The sequence below is a fragment of the Tursiops truncatus genome, chromosome 5 (genome assembly GCF_011762595.2).
Source record: "Tursiops truncatus isolate mTurTru1 chromosome 5, mTurTru1.mat.Y, whole genome shotgun sequence".
Taxonomy (NCBI): Eukaryota; Metazoa; Chordata; class Mammalia; order Artiodactyla; family Delphinidae; genus Tursiops; species Tursiops truncatus.
This window is the reverse complement of record NC_047038.1, coordinates 75,448,897-75,467,889: the sequence shown is the minus strand read 5'-3', so window position 1 is coordinate 75,467,889 and position 18,993 is coordinate 75,448,897. Positions and strand designations below refer to the sequence as shown.

The window sequence follows — 18,993 nt, the reverse complement described above, 5'->3', positions numbered from 1 at the left end:
TATTATTATTTTCTTAATGTTTTGGGTTTGTTATTGTAGGTCTTTTCCTTCTCTTGTTTTTCCTATCTAGAGAAGTTCCTTTATCATTTGTTGTAAAGCTGGTTTGGTGGTGCTGAATTCTCTTAGCTTTTGCTTGTCTGTAAAGGTTTTAATTTCTCCGTCAAATCTGAATGAGATCCTTGCCGGGTAGAGTAACCTTGGTTGTAGGTTTTTCCCTTTCATCACTTTAAATATGTCTTGCTACTCCCTTCTGGCTTGCAGAGTTTCTGCTGAAAAATCAGCTGTTACCCTTATGGGGATTCCCTTGTACGTTATTTGCTGCTTTTCCCTTGGTGCTTTTAATATTTTTTCTTTGTATTTAATTTCTGATAGTTTGATTAATATGTGTCTTGGCATGTTTCTCCTTGCATTTATCCTATATGGGACTCTGCACTTCCTAGACTTGATTGACTATTTCCTTTCCCATATTAGGGAAGTTTTCAACTACAATCTCTTCAAATATTTTCTCAGTCCCCTTTTTTTCCTATTCTTCTTCTGGGACCCCTATAATTCGAATCTTGGTGCGTTTAATGTTGTCCCAGAGGTGTCTCAGACAGTCCTCAATTCTTTTCATTCTTTTTTCTTTATTCTGCTCTGCAGTAGTTATTTCCACTATTTTATCTTCCAGGTCACTTATCCCATCTTTTGCCTCAGTTATTCTGGTATTGATTCCTTCTAGAGAATTTTTAATTTCATTTACTGTGTTGTTCATCATTGGTTGCTCTTTAGTTCTTCTAGGTCCTTCTTAAACATTTGTTACATTTTCTCCATTCTATTTCCAAGATTTTAGATCATCTTTACAATCGTTACTCTGAATTCTTTTTCAGGTAGACTGCCTATTTCCTCTTCATTTGTTTGGTCTGGTGGGTTTTTACCTTGTTTCTTCATCTGCTGTGTATTTCTCTGTCTTTTCATTTTGCTTATCTTACTGTGTTTGCGGTCTCCTTTTCACAGGCTGCACATTCATAGTTCCTGTTGTTTTTGGTGTCTGCCCCCAGTGGGTAAGGTTGGTTCAGTGGGTTGTGTAGGCTTCCTGGTGGAGGGGACTGGTGCCTGTGTGCTGTTGGATGAGGCTGGATCTTGTTTTTCTGGTGGGCAGGACCGTGTCTGGTGTTGTGTTTTGGGGTGTCTGTGAACTTATTATGATTATAGGCAGCCTCTCTGCTAATGGGTGGGGTTGTGTTCCTGTCTTGCTAGTTGTTTGGCATGGGCTGCCCAGCACTGGAGCTTGCTGGTCATTGAGTGGAGCTGGGTCTTAGCACTGAGAAAGAGATCTCTGGGAGAGCTCTTGCCGATTGATATTACGTGGGGCCAGGAAGTCTCTGGTGGTCCAATGTCCTAAACTCGGCTCTCTTACCTCAGAGGCCTAGGTCTGACACCTGGCGGGAGCACCAAGACCCTGTCAGCCACACGACTGTAGATAACAGTAATTTTTTCTTTAATCTTTCTACTGGTTTTCCTTTTAGAAAACAGGTAGTTCAATCTCATTATGTGAAGGCCTCACTCTGGCTTCACCTAATAGGGTTCAAAGAGTACAGGTGATTTGAACCTGGTTCTTATGTTCATCTTCTTTTCTTCACCCAGGCTTCCCACCAACCTGTTCCTGGCAATTACCTGGCTGTCCAGTGGTTAGGACTAGGGCACGCCTTCAATCCATGGTTGGGGAACTAAGATCCCACAACCCACCTCCAAAAACAAAAAACACCTTTTCCTGAGGACAAAGTGTCACTCCATGCTTCTGTGAAAGGCTCTCCCAGTGACTCGTAACTGCTAATTTTAATTTCTTCATTTTGTTAGTCACATTGGTCCAAAATAAGATAAGCAGATTTTCAAAGGTTTTCTTTTAAAAATCTGAATTATCATTGCTAATTAAAGTGTACATTTTTGACAAATATTTCTGGAATGACAACTGTAGTATCAAAAGCTTTGATAATATTTAAATCTTTTGACTTTGTAATAAACTTGTTGCTATGTTATAGTAAGACAGGGAGGTATAAAATAATTACCTTGAAAAACATCTCTACTTTAGGTGGGTAGAACTTATATCCTTCCTTGACACCAGGATTTCTTTTGAGAAAAGAACCAGTTGCTATTCTTCTACAAACCCATTCAATTGGAATCATTTCACACTTAGGTGCAATGAAAGCTGTCTCTCCACATTTTCTGGTGAAAGCAGTTTTGATACCTACAGATTGATGACAAAAAGAAAAAAAAGCATTAAAATTGTATTTAAAAAGGGAGATCTGAGGCATAATAAAACTCTACCCTTTACAAACAACAAAACAAAAAGCCTATGTAGCCAAATGCATTACCTTTAAATGGCACTATCAAAAACAAATGTAAATTTTTTTAAAAAGGCAGAAGTAGGGAAAAAAAGTATTAATATGGCTTTCTACTGCTTATCAAAATATTCAGGAATATTTCATGTTAATGTTGCAAGGCAAGCTGGATCAAAAAATCTGGGTCCCAATGTTTTTACCACCATTCATTTGTTCAAAAAATACTATCTCCTCTGCCACTGTGCACCTAACTTTGCACAAGGCACATGACTAAGTGGCACTAAATTATCTCTAAATCAGATCTGGTGGCAGAATTCTCATTGTATGGTCTGGGATTATATGGGCCTTGTAAAATATTAATCTATTTATCATAATCAGATACAGCCGTAAATTCTGGACAGCCTTTTTCTCTCAATATTTAAAGCAAAGAGTCCTTTAAAAAAGCATTCAACAGGTAGCAGCAGGAACATGGAGGCCAATTTGTCCAAGAGCAAAGAAAATATTTGCCCGTCCTCTGTTCACTCTTAAGCAAACTGTTACTGGAAAACTAAGATAAAGAGCTAGTTTACGTGGCGGCCTTGGAAAATAACAACCTCTCTTATAGTTGTTACAATGTATTATAAGCTATATGATCCAGCAATTCCACTCTAAGTATATACACAAAAGAACTGAAAGCAAGATCTCAAACATATTTGTACACCAATGTTCACACTATCATTATTAACAATAGCCAAAAAGGGGGAAATAACCCAAGTGTCTAACAACAGATGAGTGTAGTGGACAGACAAAATGTAGTTTACGTACAATGAATTACTATTCAGTCACAAAAAGGAGGGAATTCTGATATATGCTACAGCATGATGAATGATTCATGAAAACATTATGCCGAGTGAAATAAAGGTGAAAATTGTATAATTCCACTTATATGAGGTATCTAAAGCAGGCAAATTCATAGAGACAGAAAGTAGAATAGAGGTTATCAGGGGAGAGTTATTGTTTAATGGGTCAGAGGTTCTGTCTGAAATGATGAAAAAGTTCCAGAAATTGATAGTGGTGATGGTTGCACAACATTGTCAGTGTACCTGAATGCCACTGAATCCTACACTTAAAAATGGTTAACATGGTAAATTTTATGTGTGTGTATTTTACCACAATTTGCAAGACCTACTTTAGGTCAGGCATTATCAATTTATTTTCTTTTTGCTTAATCCTCATAGCACCTGATAAGGTATGATGTTCATCCAGTGAAACAGATAACAACACTGAGACACAGGAGTTATGTCAGCTAGTACTAGGTAAAGCAGGGTTTCTAACCCACACTGTCTGAACTCTTTACACTGCTCACTTAACCACCAATACTGCCTCTCCTAGACGTGTTATTACATCATAGCACTAACGTGAATTAAAGTATCTCCTGGAAACCTGCATGGGTTTAACATAATAATGCTCATCTTCGGGCTACAATATTAGTACCTCCAATCCCCAACTAAACCTCTAATAAGGTCAAATTTTTCTTATCAGGAAAGGACTGAAGATCTTTGATCTTATGTATGTATCTATCTATGTATGTACATATGTATGTATCCATATGTAAAGGGAACCTACGTTTATGGAAACCCTGCATCATGCTGAGTGTTTTATTTATTTATTTAAAAATTATTTATTTACTTTGGCTGCACCAGGTCTTAGTTGCAGCACGCGGGTGTTTTATTTATTTATTTGCTGAGTGTCATGCTGCATCATGCTGAGTGTTTTATTTATTTATTTAAAAATTATTTATTTACTTTGGCTGCACCAGGTCTTAGTTGCAGCACGTGGGATCTTTAGCTGCGGCATGCAAACTCTTAGTTGCAGTATGCATGTGGGATCTAGTTCCCTGACCAGGGATAGAACCCAGGTCACCTGCATTGGGAGCACGGAGTCTTAGCCACTGGACTACCAGGGAAGTCCCCGAAGTGTTTTACATATTATCTCATTTAACCATACATAAAATTTTTGAGGTAGCATTATTATTCACATTTTATAGTGAAAGAAGTAGAGGCTCACAGCAGTTAAGTAACTTAACAAGTTAGGTCATGCTGCCAATCCGTAATGGAGCCTGGACCTGAAATGCACTATCCAGTTTTTAAACCTGTACTGTTTTCTCCACATTCCCTCTGGGTTTGACCAGGAAGATGCAATTAAAACAGGGAAAAGAATAAATTGTGGACTGCCCTGGGGGCGCAGTGGTTAAGAATCCAGCTGCCAATGCAGGGGACATGGGTTCAAGCCCTGGTCTGGGAAGATTCCACGTGCCGCTGAGCAACTAAGCCCATGCATCACAACTACTGAAGCCCGCGCACCTAGAGCCTGTGCTCCACAACAAGAGAAGCCACCACAATGAGCAGCCTGCTCACCGCAATGAAGAGTAGCCCCCACTTGCCGCAACTAGAGAAAGCCCTTGTGCAGCAATGAAGACCCAATGCAGCCATAAATAAATAAATTTATAAATAAATAAATACATTGTTGTATGCTGCACGAACAGCAACTCTGGGGAAGAATGTTAAAAGTGTCAATATTTAGGCCATTTTAACCTTTAATGAATGATTGGGCTCATGGGCAGGCAGATGATTTAAATCAATCCTTAACTTGAGGTGGTAAGTACATGTCTGGGTTTAAGAGCTCTTCTTTTTTTTTTGCGGTACGCGGGCCTCTCACTGCTGTGGCCTGTCCTGTTGCGGAGCACAGGCTCCGGATGCACAGGCTCAGCGGCCATGGCTCACGGGCCCAGCCGCTCCACGGCATGTGGGATCCTCCCGGACCAGGGCACGAACCCGCGTCCCCTGCATTGGCAGGCGGACTCTCAACCACTGTGCCACCAGGGAAGCCCAAGAGCTCTTCTTTTTTAGGTTTGTTACCTAGTAGTCATATTTGCTCAGTTGTCTATCAAGCTTGATAGACTAGTATCCAAATCTATTGTTCAAATATACACCACAGTTACTGTTACTCAGAGGAAAGTCCTCCCCTATATCTAAGGGAATCAAAACCACAGAATCAACTTATAGTAATGATCTTGTACATTAAAACAAAAAAAAATTGCTACTAAGAGAAAAGAGATTCAGTTTAGATGATATAATGATTGCTTCTAATATACGTGTTAATCATTAAAGCAAATTCCATGGCTTCATACGGTGAGAAAAAGAAATCCTCCCATTAGTCTCAGTTGTTTACAAAATTCAAAACTCCTATCAAGACTACTAAGAAAATGTAAATGTCATTTCACATTCTGAATTACAACGGCCAAGTATGACAGCGCTGGAGCTATCCCTCTATTAAGGTTGCCCAGCTCCCCACCTGTGGTTTAACAACTGCCAAGACTGTTAGTCATATCACTGCTATCACACCAAAATGTAATCATAGTGTGTTTCTGTGCAGGAGGGAACTGAAACTTAAAAGGTTAAATTTTGATTTTTTTAGTAATGAGACTAAATTCAGGAACTTCAAAATTCAGGTACAGCATGTGTAATACAGTCTTTTACAGTTTGCTCATGAGTGACAAAGAGAAAACTAGAATTATGATTTACTGATTCTCATTCTGGTGCTTTTTCCATTCGAATTTCTAGAAATATCTTAACTTGGAATATATGCCTGTTTATAAAGAAAGCAGTTTTATTTTACTTTTTAAATAAACTTATTTATTATTATTTTTTTTAATTTTATTTTTGGCTACATTGGGTCTTCGTTGCTGTACACAGGCTTTCTCTAGTTGCGACGAGCAGGGGCTACTCTTTATTGCGGTGCACGGGCTTCTCATTGCGGTGGCTTCTCTTGCTGTGGAGCATGGGCTCTAGGCGCATGGGTTTTAGTAGCTGTGGCACGTGAGCTCAGTAGTTGTGGTTCGCGGGCTGTAGAGCACAGGCTCAGTAGTTGTGGCACACGGGCTTAGTTGCTCCGTGGCATGTGGGATCTTCCCGGACCAGGGCTCAAACCCATGTCCCCTGCATTGGCAGGTGGATTTTTAACCACTGTGTCACCAGGGAAGCCCCAAGAAAGCAGTTTTAAATAGACCACTGATGGTCAATTAGACATAGTATTTAACTACTAGCAAGTAAAAATTATATAAGGCTTAACAGAACTCTTAATCCATACCCTAAAACTAATCATCTGTTTAAGAATTTTTAAAACCTTAGATTTCCCACAGTATATAAAACCTGGAAAACACCTTTCAGCATTTCTTGTGAACCCAGTAAGTTTTAGCTATGTTAAGTGTGCCAAACAGATGACTGCTGGAGTACTTCACGTGGATGACCAACCTTCCCAGCTGCATGCAGGACTTTGAGAGTCAAAACTGGATCACCCTAATTCACCTGTCCTTAAGCCCTGGCAAGTACACTGAATAGGTGCCTTATTAAATAAGCAAATAAAAACTTGGGCCTGTACTTATCCCCCATTACTTAAATGCATATATATGATCCCATAGATGGGTACAATTACTATGGGGGCACAGAAGCTAGTTGTATTGTTAACAGCTTATAGTGTTAGCAACTATAAACCATTTTAATATGTATGGGGAGGAGACAACTTGTGAGGTTAAAAAATGGAGCACCTTATTTGTACTGCAAAAGAAACCTAATATTAGTTTGATGCTCTCTCTAGAAATCTACTCAGTCATTGGGAAACCACCAATCAAGGAGGCCTTGAAGTAAAAATCCTGGGTTGTATTACTTATGAACTGAGGGAGGTGCTTTAAATTTACAGCAATATTTTCACCCTCAGTGCATAGAGGGATTTATAATATGGATGACAATTTAGGTTGTCAAGTAAACATATTTTTTACACAGTAATTAAAAATGTGAAACAGGGTACTCTGGAAGAGGCAAAACTACTCAAGAACCTATTCTGTATTGATGGAATGGGTTTAACTTGAATTACCTTGTTATTTTGTGGAAGGCAGATCTATCTTCACTGGAAACAAAGGTATTAAATTCCCCTTTGGAGTTAAGAAAGAGTAATTAATTAATTTTTAATTACTAATAATTAAGATTAATGCTTACTGGAAAAATCTAAGAAATGTGAGGGCAACTGGGAATATTGGAAGTAAGTGGAGACAATGATATTAAACTGTAAAATTAGAACTGGAATGATACAGAACAAAGCTTTTACTTTACAGATAAGGAACTGGAGGCTTCACACGTTGAATGATCCAAGGCACAGCATCTCTTACACTGTAGGCAAAGAGCTCAAATCTTTTGCTAGCTGAGATTTTATACACTACAGACCAATCAGCTTTTGCCTGAATCCCTGCAGAAAAACTGTTATCCTAATTTCCCTTCTTTCACTCCAAACGCCCTCCACAGAATGTTTTGATCTGAATTTCGTCTTTTGAATAGATTTCTCTATTGGAAATCGTCTTCATTCAGTTTTAGAGCAGGAGGTAACCCTGCAGATCTTGATCTAGTCCAAATCTCTCACTTGGGGTATGGCAGGATGAGAAGGCATGGTTGCAGTATTCAATTACTTTTTAGGGCTTTCAAGTAGAAGAGGGATTTGAAGTTCTGTATAATCTCCAATGGGTGGAGCAAATTTATATAGAATTTTAGGGACTAAATTTCAATTCATCAATTAGAGCTGCCAAACACCAGAATGTGCTTCTTTCACAGGTTAAGTTCCTTAAGTTCCTTCATAGGTAAGCCTCTCCTAAGATGTCCTAGCAGAGGAAAGCTACAGAAATACATGCCAGACAAAGACTGTAGCAAACTGTTAAGATTCCTTTTAACTAACTGAATGATACTACTTAAGTAATTCCAAACCAAGTAAAGTGTTACAGTGAAATTTAAGTTTCTGGTTTAATTTAAATAAGTTTAGCATGTGAGGCATCCCCAAACATGTTGTTAAACCAGATAATGCCATCTCCCCATTAAAGAGATCAGAGTGGTACAGGAGGCTGTAGGGGGAGTCACTTACCTGCTTCCTATAACAACTGAAAAAAAAAAAAATCAACTGGTTATCAACATCTTATTTATCCAAATAATGTCATTTCCTGATGAAAAGGACCAGTATGTATATGTGAGAAAGAACATGAAGGGGGAGGCTACTGGGAGAGCCACTCACCTGCTTCCTGTAACAGCTGAAAAATACAACTGGTAATTTTATTTGAGATTGCACCTTTTCCTTCAAGGTGATTCTTCCTGGCTGCATTTCCTGCTGTAATCTGGTCCTTGGACTGCAGGAGGACTTTTCCTGGACTATCCAACAATTCATAGACTTCTTTTGTTTTACCTTCATAGAGTTTTTTACCAATCTTCAGTACTGTGGAAATAAAACAGAAACATCAGATTTCAGGAAGTTTCGTAGAGAAGATAATTCAGAAGACTAAATTGTCTAGAACGATGAATCAGAACATAGCATAATTAAATAATTTTAATAAAAATGAACTCATCTGCATAGAACCTTACATTCTACAATTTTTAATGCATCATCATCACATTTCATTCATAAAATTTTGTGACGAATTTTAATTATGTAAATAATTATATAGATTAGGAAACTAAGTATCAAAAAGTAGAGGTCATACAGTTAAGAAAGAGCAGAGCCAGAAAAAACCTTGTCTTCCAATATCTAATGCTGTGTCGTGCTCTTTTCACTATCAACCTGCCTCTCTCACAGCAAAACTGAAGTAGAATTAGTTAAAATACATTAAAATTAATGCAACAACATGAGTAGTTTCATATATGTTCTCACAATACAATAACTAAACTAGCTTGCAGGTAAAAAAATGCTGTATTTTTCCCGTCTTCTGCTTTCCATGGCAGGCAAAATGGGAAAGTTCAGCCAGATGTGTTTCTTTTTTCTTTTTTTTTGCGGTACACGGGCCTCTCACTGTTGTAGCCTCTCCCGTTGCGGAGCAACAGGCTCCGGACACGCAGGCTCAGCGGCCATGGCTCACGGGCCCAGCCGCCCCGCGGCATGTGGGATCTTCCCAGACCGGGGCACGAACCCGTGTCCCCTGCATCAGCAGGCGGACTCTCAACTGCTGCGCCACCAAGGAAGCCCCAGATGTGTTTCTTGATTTCAAGTTAATGTGCAAGAGGAGGCACCTCCTCCACCCACTTTAGTTAGCCCATTTGGAAGCACCCCCCCATCCTTGATCCCCTCTCATCACTAACAGCTATAGAAAACTGTGAGAAGTAAGGACAAGAGAATCCAATTTTGATGCAGGTCATCACACCTAAAGAAAAGTAGACTTGGGTCATTAGAAAGAATGATTTCGATGAAGATCAGAGATAATAGACATTTAAGGACTTAAAATTTCCAAGAGGAGAAATCACCCCTCATTCTCCCAGAACATCGACTCATTCTCAGTATCTGCATTTTTTAGTGTCCATGTGCCAGGTACTAGGGATGTACCAGTAAACCAAGTTCCTGCTCTCAAGTGACTGCAGTCTGAGGGAAGCTGAAATTAAACATCATAGTAAGTATAATGTGAGAAAAACACAGACTATGGGATCACAGGTTCATAGCAGGATCACTTAACTTAACCTCTGATGTCTAGACGTCAAAGAAAGAAGTCTAGAACAAAGTGAGGATTAGGCTGAGATCTGAGGAATAGTCAAAATTTAGCTGGAAGACGGCAAGGGGTAGAGACTGGTGGTGAAAAAGACCAGGGGATGAAAGAGCACCTGGCAGAACTTCAGTATGTTTGGAGGACTGTGTGTGTACATTGCTGTTGGGGGTGAAGGGGTGGGGCATGGGATCCGGTAGCAGCTAAGGAGTAGAAAGGGAAGGCAGGAGATAAGCCTGAGGAATTGGGCAGGGATCACATCACCAGTTAATGAAGGTAACGATTAAACAAAACAGTTACAATTCAGTTTAATAGTTGCCACTGCAGGGTACCTAATTCAGAGGATGAATTTCCATCCTCTTACTGTAATGACTTGATTCACTGACAAGGTTTAAAAGGTCTTTCCAAGAATGGAGTCTCAGCTCAGGGCTCCAAATTCAGATTTCTCTATTCCCTTCCTAGAACTCCAACTTTGTAACTGAATCTCTATATCCTCCTCTCAGGCTTCTAACATGCTCTTCCCTAGGCCTGAAACACTGTTTCCTTCCCATTTCACTACTCACCCTTGGGGTCTCACAAGCCATGCTGACTGAATTTACACTTTATCCTAGGAGCAACTATAAAGCTTTTAAGTACTTCAGTAAAATGACAGTTTCTATATTAGAAAGACCATTATGGCTGCTGTGTGGAGAATGAAATGAGGAAGGGGTGGGTGGAAGAAAACTAGAGACTGAGAGACCACTTACGATGCTGTGGCAGCAATCCAGGCAAGAAATGTCCTGGTCTAAAGAAAAAGCAGTTGGGTAAGACTCAAGATATTTAAAAGGTAAAAGTTTTTATAACAATTGACTCAATATGAGGGATAAAAGAAGGGAAAGTTAAGATGTTGCCTGGGTTAGATAATTTGTACCTACTGCTCCTCTCTCTCGATTTATTTGAAGTGGTATGTATGTATGTATTTATTTACATATGGCCTCGCCGTGCGGCTTGTGGGATCTTAGTTCCCCAACCAGGGATCGAACCTGTGCCCCCTGCAATGGAAGCAAGGAGTCCTAACCACTGGCCCGCCAGGGAATTCCCTGAATTGGTATTTATTACTTAATTTTCAAACAGGGTAGGAATTTCAACTAATGGATAGAAATAACGTAACATCATAGGAGACATTTGCTATAAGTGCCAAAATGCCTGCTACAAATTCATAGATGAATTCAGAAGAGATTGATGAGGACTGAGAATAATTCATAGACCTGACATTTAAGAGTATTGAAAAGTACAGAACTTCCACAAAGAGGTAAGAACATCTAGGACTGTGCTGTCCCATAAGGTAGTCACTAGCCACATGTGGCTATGAAATACTTGAAATGTGGCTACTCCAAATTGAAATGATGTAAGTTAAGCGTAAAATACACAGTGAATTTCAATATGAAAAAAAAGTTTGCAAAAATCACAATTTTTTATATTGATTACATGTTGAAATGATACTGCTTTGGATATATTGGGTTAAATAATATATATTAAAAATCAGTTCACCTGTTTCTTTTTACTTTTTAAAATGTGGCTACTAGAAAACAAAGTTACATAGAGTGTCACATTATATTTCTATTAGACAACACTGTTCTAGAAGGAACAGCAAAAACAAACATAGAGAAGAGTAAACTTGGTGAATTAACCTGCCTGGAATGTAGGCTTAGGATTCATAAGAGAGAAAAACCCTAAGTAAGGGTTGAAGAGGTAGGAAGGAAGCAGTATGCAGAATGTGAATGAAAAGTTCTTCAGAATAGATTTCAATAGCTTTCGCACTGCCAGAGAACATTTTTGGGCAATGAAGTGCCATTTAGAAACCATAAAAGTGAAAATTTGGAATAATTAACCTGCCCCCCAAAAAATGCAAGATGGAAGGAAGTGGAAGACCAAAGATTTTAGAGATCTGTCAGTTTAGAGGTATGGCAGGGAAAATTCTGGTCTAACGCATTGATTTTATGGAGTTGTTACTTGTTATCAGGACCATTTTGTTCAGTCTATAGTTTTTTACCTAAATTTAATTTTTCTATGTGGAAGAGAATGTAGTGACTGGCCAACACAAGGAATTTGGTTCACCGTAAGTATGGGGGATGGGGGAAAACGTTTTACAGTAAAAATAGCACAAACGATCTTTCCTGAGTATCCTAATCACGAGTGGCCAAAATGATTATACAAATATGTAATATAATAAGTGCAAAGTGAAGGAAGGAAACTTTTCCCTGGTGGTTTTGTAACTCTCCAAAGCCATCACTGGCATAAAAAGGCTAAAAACACACACAAAATCTGCACAGAAAATAGCAAATTTTTCAGAAGGTTCAATTATTAACTTTCTGGAATAGCAGGTTATTATTAGCCTAACAGGAGAAAGCAAGACTTTGGTTTCAAGAGTCAACACTAGATGCTTCTGCGATTGTTTTGCAATATCTACTGATGGCAAACGCGATTTCCAAGCACGTCTCCAACCCCTGGCCATTTCTCTTCCTAATGACCCTTTGCGCCTTTTCCCCATCCCAGAAGCAGTTCTGGATGTTTCAGAAAGTTCGGAGGCCCGGGAGCGCTTTGTTTCCGACGCACCGCTCGGCAGCGCCTGGGCCACGTGCCCGCCAGCCCAGTGGCCTAGTGGGGCGGGTGCAGGGAGACCGGGTTCTGCCCGGGGAAGGTTGCCGTCGGGGCCGCGGAGCGCGCACGTGCCGGCGTGAACCCTCGAGCTCAAGGCAGAGGGGCAGGAAGACCGTGGATGGCAGGGAGTCCCAAGTCCTGGGGACGCCTGTTACTCACCCTCGGCTGTCGCCATTATCCGGAGTGGTCTGGAAGCAGCGGCAGCTCTAGGAAGAGAGGCAGGACTCTGGAAAAGAGGAGTGATCAGAGAGGCTCACGGGGCGGGGAAAGGAGGCACGGCCCACAGACACGCCCCCGCCGGGGCCGCGTAACCTAGAGTGCCCCCTCGCGGTCTCTTCGAGCACCACCGCGGTGACGGAACCTCGGGGGTCTCTGCGGATCGAGAGGAACTTGGACTCCGGAAGCTAGCGCCTTCCGCAAGATTCCCGCCGCGCAGGCGCAGCGACGCAGACCGTACCCCGCCCTGCGCGGGCGCAGTTACAGGAAAGAGGAAAAGTGGCGCGCACTGGCGGCCCCTCCCCACCCTACAGCAGCTCGCTGACTTGGCCCCCTCCTCGGCAGCGAGAGTGGCTCAGAGGTTGGAGCATACCAAGTAGTGACGGCCTGGGGGAAAGCATGTGGGGAGGGACATACAAAATTTACATCCTCTAAGACAGAAATGACGTTAACCCCGCTAGTCTCATCATCTCAGTCTTGGGTATTGGAAAATAACGGAGATTTCCACGTGCAGAAAAATGATCTTCCCCCAGGGCTCCGGTGGAGGGCTAGCTCCACCCCCACAGGGCCTTTGACTCCGCCCCTCAGCCGTGGAGCCTCTCCCTCCGTCCTCGGTCATTGGTGGGCCTGTAGGGGCGGGGCAAGGTGGCGGTGCGCGAGCTAATCACTCTCACTTAGGGAAAGCACGCGCCGCCGCAGTAGCGAGGGTCGAGCCGCTGGTTAGGAAGCGGCTGCAGCTGGCTCGAGCTTCTGAGGCTTACAGGCCGAACGAACAACTGGTTGGTGCTTAGACCCCTGCCGCAGCGGCGGGTCCCTCCACGTGCTTTCGGCGGCGACATGGAGCTGGAGGAGTTGGGGATCCGAGAGGAATGTGGCGTGTTCGGATGCATCGCCTCAGGAGAGTGGCCCACGCAGCTAGATGTGCCGCATGTGATCACTCTGGGACTCGTGGGGCTGCAGCACCGGTGAGCGACTGGGTGAGGGGTGGGGATGGCGGCGCGTGTGCTTCTCCATCTGCCCGAGCCGCTTCCCGCGGCCGGAGTTGGCGATCTCGCGGGCGCTTGAGGACCGGAGGCCGGATCTCTCTCTTACCTGGACGGGTACCTGCCTGTGGCGTCCACCGATTGCCAAGGAGTGCGCGGGGGCTACCTTGCCTCCCTGGATTTCAGCCTGTCCCCCGCAACTCTTCATGCTCTTTAGGGGCTCTCCCCTCTCTTCCGGTGTCGTGCACCCCTCCTTGGTCTGGCCAGTTTATAAGGCTCCGATTCGCTTGGACTAGCCCAGTCGGGGTTCTTTCTTGACTGCTTGCGAGTTTTAATCTCCCAGAGCCTGGAGCTGTTCTTGTGATAGGCTTGTGTGGGGTGACTGCTGGTCCAGGACCTACAATACACCTTGAGGTTTCGCGCGGAGCCTGCAGCCACCACAAGCTTTTGTTTGCAAGGGCAGAGCTACTGGGCAGTTTGTGTATTTGAACGTAGGCATAGCTGTGGGAATTTAGGGATTCAAACCCGGGGAAGCTGAATTAGCTTGGTGTTCGAAAGGAACTACCGGTTCTAGATCTCATCTGTATTAACAGAAAATAACCCAATCGCAGGGAAGAGTGCATCTGTAAAAAATTCATTGGTAAACGTTTTAGATAACGAATGAAAAGGTTGGTAGTAAGGAAATGCCAAAATAACTCCCCTCTTTAAAAGAGGGAGAGGAAAGTAGTTCCTGTCTGACAAGATACACATTGACTTTGAAAAACTGATAGATCCTTTGAGTTAAAAAATAACTGCTTCTGTGATCTTTCCACTTCCTACTAACTGAACTAACTGGAAGTTGATATAAACAATTTCCTTAAGAAATATAAACCTAAGTTTGGCATTATCACTGAAAGTATTACAAAGTTTCCATAAGGCAATACCTCAGCAACAACTTCTAGAACAGTTAAGGAACTTGGCAATAATGCTTATGGGCAGGATGGGAGCAATATGTATAAATGCATTACAAATGATTAGCTTTCCCTCACCAAACTTAAATTAGAAGTAGTCTCAGCTTTTTTCAGGGTCCTGAATACTTGAGTTTGAGTTTCACATCTTGTGTACTCCCTGTTTACTAAGAGCTGAGAGTAACTTAGAATCTGGGATGAATCAAAAAGAATATTTCTAGTTTGACTTACTCTAATCTTGGATAATTGTGGGTTAACCATAATAGAAATCTTATTTTAAAATACATTTACATTATTGAGAGGATTATATATAATCCAAGGAAAAACTAAAAGCTATTCTTATGGTAGTCCAGAGCAACATTAGTTTATAACATTCTTCGGAGAAGTTATTGTGGATAATCTGTCATGGGAAGAGGTATAAAAAACAAGGGATCTTTAGAATTGCCTGGTGGTCTGTGAGAAAGAAATGAACTGACCTTGAATTTTTTTTTTAACTATTTATTTTTTAGCTAAAGTAACTCAGAAAGTTCATCCCAAAATCTCCTCTTTAAATGTGTGTGTAAAGAAGAGGGGGGTGATTTTTTTTTTTTTAATGAATAACTTCATTCCTAACTACATGCACTTTTCTGCAGTGACTTTTAAGTGAAAGAATTATGAGATTAGATAATACAAGGTAAGGGCAATAAAAATGTGATTACTACATGATGGTAGAGAAAATTAAATGGATTCTATCAGGCTGCTTATTTGATGGAGCAAGTATTTGTTAAACTGTAGTATTGAAAATTGACCTTGTGATATTTTCAATAACAGTGGCAAAAAAAACAGTAGCTTCTGGGGGAGAAAGATGTTTAATGGAAAACTATTTAAATTTTCCTTGTGTAGGCATAGAATCATTAAGGTTCATTGAGAGGGCTGGTTCTTGCCCATAATCCTATCCAATTCAAAATTTTAAATTAGCAAAAGTCCTCACCCTTTAGGGAAACTGATTCTGATTCTAAGAATATGAAACTTCTTTATGCCTAGAAGATAAAATCTTCTGCTTCTCTAAGCTCGTAAGTAGGGGTCGAAGGTTAAGAAATAATGTTTTTAATGGAATGGTTAAACAACAAGGTCTTACTGTATAGCACAGGGAGCTATATTCCATATCCTGTGGTACCAATAATGGAAAAGAATATGAAAAAGAATGGATGTATATGTATAACTGAATCACTTTGCTGTACAGCAGAAGTTAACCCAACATTGTAAATCAACTATACTTCAATAAAATAAACTAACTAAAAATGTTTTTTATATGGCATTGAATCAAGGAATGTCAAAATTAGAAGCCTAGATAGGTTGTTATAGTTTAATATAGAGTTAGTTATATACAGTGTACACTGGCAAGTGGTGGTTTGTTGCAGAAGGCTCTATCTACCTCCTCACCCTCCTCCACTCAATGGCTAGTTTTAAAACAACAGCAACAAGATTCAATTGATTTTTTCCCCCCATTTTTGATGAAGGGATTTATCCCTTACACGTTTTCTTCCTAAGACATGGAATCTAGAAGGTGAAATTTCTATCACTTTTGCATTGTATTTGGTTCTGTTTTTGTCTTAGGCATAGACATTTAGTGTCAGGGATAACAGAACACCTGAAAGTTGTAATGTTATGTATTTTATATATAAAAACAAATGGAGTATCAATTACTAGACAGTCATGTACTGGATGCTTAATTCAGATGGGTTCGTCCAGAAGTACTTCTTTTTAGTAGTCTGGCTATTTGCAGATTTATACCATAGCTCTACTTTCTGTCAGGGGGACTTTTCTTTTTTTTTTTTTTTTTTTTTTTTGCTGCGGTACGCGGGCCTCTCACTGTTGTGGCCTCTCCCGTTGCGGAGCACAGGCTCCAGAGGCGCAGGCCCAGCCTCTCTGCGGCATGTGGGATCTTCCCGGCCCGGGGCACGAACCCGTGTTCCCTGCAACCGCAGGCGGACTCTCAACCACTGCGCCACCAGGGAAGCCCCTGTCAGGGGGACTTTTCAATGTTAAACTAACTAGTTGTCCTCTTCAGCTGTAAAACTGTGTGTGCATGCTTGTTCATGCCAGATTCATATAATCACCAAGTGCTTTTTCAGCCCTAAAAATATTAGTTCAGTGGTTTGCACAATTCTGGACAAATCACACACCCCCTGACAGATCAGAAATCTTTAAACCACAGTCACATTTTATGGAGACTAGAATGACATGGACATATTTGAAGGTTCCATAAAAGGAATTACTAAAATTTCATAGATTTATCCCATGAATCAACTGGCTAGCCTCTCCTTGGTTAGTTAGGAGATGAAAATGCCTTTCAGTGAATTATCATTTCCCTGGGTTAGGAATTGAACCCTACAACTGATAAACATTTTCATACTTTTTCTAAAAATTTATGACATTTACCTGATGAAGTTGGGTCACGTAGGGGGTCTCCTGACTGCAAAAACATTCTGTACAATCTTTTGGTTCTGTTCTTCTTTGAGGAAACTGATTTGCAGTGATCTCAGGAGCAGTTTTCTTAAGAGATACTGCCGCTGGTTCTGCAAACAGAGTATATAACGTATCAGTAGAAAGGCACTTGCGAGATAGATGAACTCAGACCAATCTGGGGAATTAGTTCCCAGTTATCTTCATTTAGTTTGTTGGAGAACACAGGAGTAGATTAAAAGAGAACTTGCTGTGAGTTGCATATTAAGGCTGGAGTTACCTTTTTTGATTTTTATCTCTTAGAAATAATGACCAAACATGTTACATTCCTATAGTGTTTTACAGTCCCTTAGTTGGAAAAGTGACTTATCCCCAAAAGGGTCTTAAAGTACTACTGCTTTGTCATTCTGGTGAGTATTAGGAACAGCCTCTTTAACATAAGACTTGAAATCTAGTCCCAAGTTTGCTAGTAACAGTTTGATCTTGGTCAAGTCTCCTTAATTTCTGAGTCTGGTTTCTTACCTGTTGGGCTAGACTTATGTATTTTAAAGGTCCAGTACACAAATTCAGTGTATTGGGAATGATACTTTTGTGTGGTTAATCCTTAGCAGTTTCCCTTTTCAATAGCATATCCATTAAAGGGCATTAAGAGAAGGCAAACATGGGGCAACTCGTCTGATTTGTAATTTATGTCAAAAAATGGAGAATAAAATCTTCAGCTCACTTGAGGTATAAGCATTGTTGGCAGGGCTGGGGGGCAGTGGATTCCTGCTATTCTCTAATACTTTATTCAAAAAATATTTGCTGAGCTCTTCCTGTGTGTATGCAAGGCACTAGGAATACTGTACTACACAGGGCTGATGTGGTCCCTGCCCCTCACAGAGAGGCAATGGAGCAACAGCACAGACTTCTTTATGCCTCCATTTCCTCCTCTGTAAATTGGGGATGATGATAACACCTATACCTCATAGGGTTGTAGTAGGGATTAAATGCGTTAATATATAAAGTGCTTAGAACAGTGCCTGGATATATGCATACCCAGTGACCCTGCATCCCACTCTCGGGTGTATACTCCACAGAGATGCATACATATGTTTATTGGGAGACATGCACAAGAATTTTTATAGCAGCATTATTCATAGTAGCCCCAATTCGGAAACATTGGATAAAGAAGGTAGTGGGATGTATGTTCCTATAATGGAAAATTCTATGGCAATAAAAAAGAACAAACTCCTGCTACAAGTAAAATCATGGATGAATGTCACAAACAATGTTGTGTAAAAGAAGCTTGACATTAAAAAATACATACTAAAGAAAAAACATACTGTATGATTCTAAAACTAATCTGTGGTGATGGAAGTCAGAATATTGATAACTGTTATGGGGGCTAAGAGGATGATTAATGATGACGGGGGGCCTCTAGGGTGCTGGTAATGTTTTATATCTTGACTTGAGTAGTAGTTCCATAGATGTCTTCACTTTGTAAAAACTGAGCTCTTTAACTATTTATGTGAACTCAAAACAATTCAATAAATTATAAATCTATATGCTAAAGTTGGATCATCTTAGAGATCCAGAGAGATGCAGTCATTTGCTCCGTGTTGAATTTTTCAGGTAAAGGGAGACTAGAACTCAGGTTTTCTGAGTCTCAGACCAGTGCTTTTTCTTATATTCTCCGTTTTTCTTCTCTGTGCTATACTATATTATGTTACCTTTTCTGATACTTATAATGGGTCAGTTTGGAATTACAGCTCCATAATTAGCTGGCTTCTGCGTTTGGCTTATTTGTAGAATTATCAATACTAAAATGTCACAACCATTGCTGGCTACCTTTGGAGAAAACCAAAATTCAGAACTTACTAGTTTGTGGGGGGTTTTCCTTTTACATCCTAGTCTTCTAATAG

General features: G+C 40.7%; 2 protein-coding genes across 4 annotated transcripts in view; one reads left to right on the top strand and one right to left on the bottom strand.

Annotated features, from left to right (window-relative positions):
• The window catches only part of PAICS (phosphoribosylaminoimidazole carboxylase and phosphoribosylaminoimidazolesuccinocarboxamide synthase), a 51,430-nt gene that overhangs the window by 17,470 nt on the left and 14,967 nt on the right, over window positions 1–18,993 (bottom strand). For both annotated transcript variants that reach the window (XM_073805297.1, XM_033857071.2), the window contains 4 exons: window positions 17,066–17,202; window positions 12,658–12,724; window positions 8,409–8,606; window positions 2,046–2,224 (listed from right to left, as the gene is read on the bottom strand). In XM_073805297.1, the coding sequence (XP_073661398.1) occupies window positions 2,046–2,224; window positions 8,409–8,606; window positions 12,658–12,724; window positions 17,066–17,202 (581 nt within the window). The remainder of the gene's footprint in view (window positions 1–2,045; window positions 2,225–8,408; window positions 8,607–12,657; window positions 12,725–17,065; window positions 17,203–18,993) is intronic.
• PPAT (phosphoribosyl pyrophosphate amidotransferase) overlaps window positions 13,385–18,993 on the top strand; it is a 37,049-nt gene continuing 31,440 nt past the window's right edge. The window contains exon 1 of one of the 2 annotated variants that reach the window (XM_033857072.2): window positions 13,385–13,679. In XM_033857072.2, the coding sequence (XP_033712963.1) occupies window positions 13,552–13,679 (128 nt within the window). In that variant the 5' untranslated portion in view covers window positions 13,385–13,551. The remainder of the gene's footprint in view (window positions 13,680–18,993) is intronic. The other variant, XM_033857073.2, reaches the window with a different exon arrangement.